This window comes from Notothenia coriiceps, unplaced genomic scaffold, assembly GCF_000735185.1.
Source record: "Notothenia coriiceps isolate Sejong01 unplaced genomic scaffold, NC01 NC01_scaffold00000339, whole genome shotgun sequence".
NCBI lineage: Eukaryota > Metazoa > Chordata > Actinopteri > Perciformes > Nototheniidae > Notothenia > Notothenia coriiceps.
The window spans coordinates 22269443-22273032 of record NW_011333040.1 but is presented as its reverse complement, the minus strand read 5'-3'; the positions used below and the strand labels follow the sequence as shown (position 1 = coordinate 22273032).

Genomic DNA, 3590 nt, shown 5'->3' with positions numbered 1-3590 from the left:
TGTTTAAACTAAATATGACAAGATTAGTTGGATTTTTAAAATGATTGAGTGCATAAAAATAGAAATTCCAATCCCTTTCAAATCAAGTATATTCAGGTGTAGCAGAGTCTGTTTGAGAAGTGAAGCACCTCGTGGTGACGGCAGTGTGTCGGCTGTGGAGGACGGAGGAAGTCTGGATGCCTGCTGAGTTCAGGGGTTTCAGGAGTCTGGAGATTTGTGGCTTTGGGGGTCAGAGGTTAGATGTCGTGGGAGGAGGGGTCAGATAAACTCTGGTTTTGTTTCTCTGAGGAGAAGAGAGGAACCAAGTTAACATTCAGAGGACAGTAAGGCAAGTGTATTTGTTAGAAAGATATCACTCGGCACCGGCTTGAGCTTCAATATACATGTATTTCTGATCCTCTCCAGAATGGAAGTCACACACAGAGCATCAACTAGTTCCTGAACAGTGTCCTTCACATGCTGATATCCAAGAGAGGGAGTTACACAGTCACATAGAAAGGAATAGAGGAATAGAAAGCAGTATTCAATGTTTACTTCAGATTAGCCATGTATTGATTATCCTCTCAAGAATGGAAGTAGTCAAAACAAAAAAATAAGAATTTGTTGGTATTTTTCTCAAAAATTCGGACTTTCTCGAAATCTAAAAACTTGGACATTTTCATCAAAATTCTAACTTTTTCATCAAAATTCTGATTTTTTTCTCAAAAATCTCACAATTCTGACTGTTTCTAAAATTTCTGAATTTTTCACAAAATTCTGACTTATTCACCAAATTCTCAAAAATCTGAATTTTTCTCAAAAATCTAAAAATGTTGACTTTTTCACAAAATCTAAACACTCTGACTTTTTTCTCAAAATTCCGACTTTTTTCTCAAAAAATCTCGAAATTCACCGCACCCCTACCTATCCTCCACCCGAAAGACTACTCGCCGTCCGTCGCCCCTTCCCCACGACCGACCCACGGTCGTCAGACACCCCATGGCCCATCACACATTTGTATAGTAAAATTGACCACAATCGACAGGAGTTCCTCCAGATATCGATTCGCCGATACTTTCTTAACGTACCATTTTGGTTGTAATAACAGACACTTTTATGAAAGGAAAGGACAAGGAAATATCACCTACATCAAAGAGAGAGGAGTGCAAGAGGAGATGTCGGGCGCGTCTCGAAGTCAGAGGCAAAGTCCCTTTCAGGAGGGAGCGAGAACATTTTTAACGGTGATTGGTTTGCCCTGTACGGGGAGTACCATTCAATGAATAGCTGCGGTCACAAAGAGTAGTAAAATTACTGCCACAAAAAACATAACTACAGGAAACAACAACAGTCGATAGACCACGTCATACCACCGGCACCCAAAACCGGACCCACGAAACCGGGAGAGGAGGGACGGAAGAGAGGAAGAGAGAGAGTGAGTGTGGAGAAGAAGGGAACAGGAGTAGGCAGGAGAACCGCAGAGTAGGGAGGGAGGAGAGGCGGAAGAGGACAAGTCGCCTGGAGATGTGGATGGTCAGTCCCCATCGCGACGTTTGGATAATCAGTTGTAATGATACATCTATAAGCTGCTTCATGTACACATTAATTCTAATCCAACCACAACCCCGCTTTCGGCACATGTACATTAATAGTTATCCAATTCTAATCGATAAATTTGTGCATGGCTTGAAAACTTTCTTGTAGGCTATGATCCTACAGGGGTTAGTGGAAAAAAACGATGGCTAGGCTAAGGCTAGTAAACGTAAAACGTCGTTTAAAACGGCGTATGGCTCAAAAGCGGCGTAGGCTTAGAATACGGTTACCGTATTACTCTTTTTTTTTCTTTTTTCGTAAGTCAACAGGGAATTCCATCAAAAAAAATAAATTTCCTATAGATATGGTTGTACCTAAACACAATATCGAAGAAAAAAGTGTCTCGTAACCTAGTCGAAGTCACCAACGTCGTAAACCTAGTTTTGTTTTATTCGAAAGTCATAGCAATCCCGAATGACGATGTTAATCTGTGACCGCCAAGGCGAAGACACGGCTCTATAACTTCTTTAATTGTTGGTCCAGATACGTTTTGTTCGGGGTTTCTTCCGTCTTGTGTATGTCTACACACATTAACTGGTATTTTGATTCCGGAGTCCTACTGAAATTCTGAATTGTAACCAGTAGAAAACAAACATTGTAGACCATTATGTTGTAATTTCTTTCATAATATTTTTTTATTTTTCTTTTTTTTCTCTTTAGGGCTAGGGGCTAAAAAAGAGGCGGGGGGGGATAAGGCTCGAAAACTTTTAGTGCGACTAGCCGAGGGCTAGTGCCAACTAGCCTAGCCCTGTAGAATTAGGTACATGTGTAAGTTAGTCAGACGTAGAAAAAAAAACAAAATGTCTTAATAACGAGTCTTATATAGTATAGTAAATGAAGTTATCTGAGAAGAACGGTGAATAACAAGATATACCGGATGCGTGACAACATACCTCGACATGAATGCAAAAAGTAACTGTATAGATGTGACTTCGATTAGGATGATTTCTGTTATTTCGGTAGTAAATCCTTTATTTCAACGGAAGGTTTTACTTTTTTGTCGGTACATTCTTCCCTTCTTTTACTTGCGCAGGGTCTTCAATTAAAGGATAACTATTAAGAAATCCTTCCGATTTGTTTTTTCAAAAAAGGAGTTTTTTTGAAACCCTCTTTAGACTCATAGTTGAAAGTGAGAACAAACGGCGTAAGGTGGAAGGGAGGACTTTACGTGAAGGAATTGGTGAATCGAAGTCCTTTGGGGGAATATATTGGTCTCAATTCAAACAGATAGTACGATTTCATGGTGAGGAAAGACGTCGGTCGGCAGGAGACCCTCCACGTTTTATTTTGAGACGGGAGCGACGCTATTGTAGTCTTCGATTTGGGACTGGGGAGCTCCACGGTTTAGTAATGTGACGATTTTGATGATTCAAGGATTTGACTCTGTACTCTTACTTTAGGTTCCAAACACAACGTCAGGCGAGGGCGTCCGGAGGAGAAGATGCTGCCTGTCCGCCCAGAGTGACCTCCTCGTCGAACATAGAGGATAGTCTTTCGGTCTCTCCGATGTTCAGTCTCGTCGGTGCAGGTCTGGTCGTCTATGTGTCGCCCTCGGGTTTGGCTGCGTGGCGCCGGGTTTTGTCTGTCGTCCATGGGGGTTTTATAAGAGCAACGAAATCGCCAGTTCTTTTGCAGATAATCTCCGAGAAACGTCCAAGAGGTATGTTTATGATAATCCAGACCCGACCGACGGAACGGGGTCTACGGGGAGTCAATTGTGAATAACCTAACGAATCCCAATTTGCCACGAATATTTATACGAACCATTTTATCGGCGACTTTACAGGAGAAGGTGTATAGTCTCAGGTGTACGATTGTTTCCGCATAGGTTGACATGACACTTGTACTGTCCTAACACTAAATGGATCTTTCCTCGGTAGTCCTGGAAAATCCGACACGACTATCGATACACTAATTGTACTACAAGTCGGAGATACCTCTCTCTGTAATACTGTTCGTACTAGTAAAGACTGCACTCGATTAGACTCATTTGTAACTTATGACGAAAGATAAGGAGGTAA

General features: G+C 41.6%; 1 protein-coding gene across 1 annotated transcript in view; it reads right to left on the bottom strand.

The window, feature by feature from the left end:
* Positions 1 to 229: 229 nt before the first annotated feature.
* LOC104952387 (NADH-ubiquinone oxidoreductase 75 kDa subunit, mitochondrial-like) overlaps positions 230 to 3590 on the bottom strand; it is a 10313-nt gene continuing 6952 nt past the window's right edge. Inside the window, exons 19-20 of the mRNA XM_010779204.1 lie at positions 2965 to 3270; positions 230 to 283 (exon numbers count right to left, since the gene is read on the bottom strand). Of these exons, the coding sequence (XP_010777506.1) occupies positions 230 to 283; positions 2965 to 3270 (360 nt within the window). The remainder of the gene's footprint in view (positions 284 to 2964; positions 3271 to 3590) is intronic.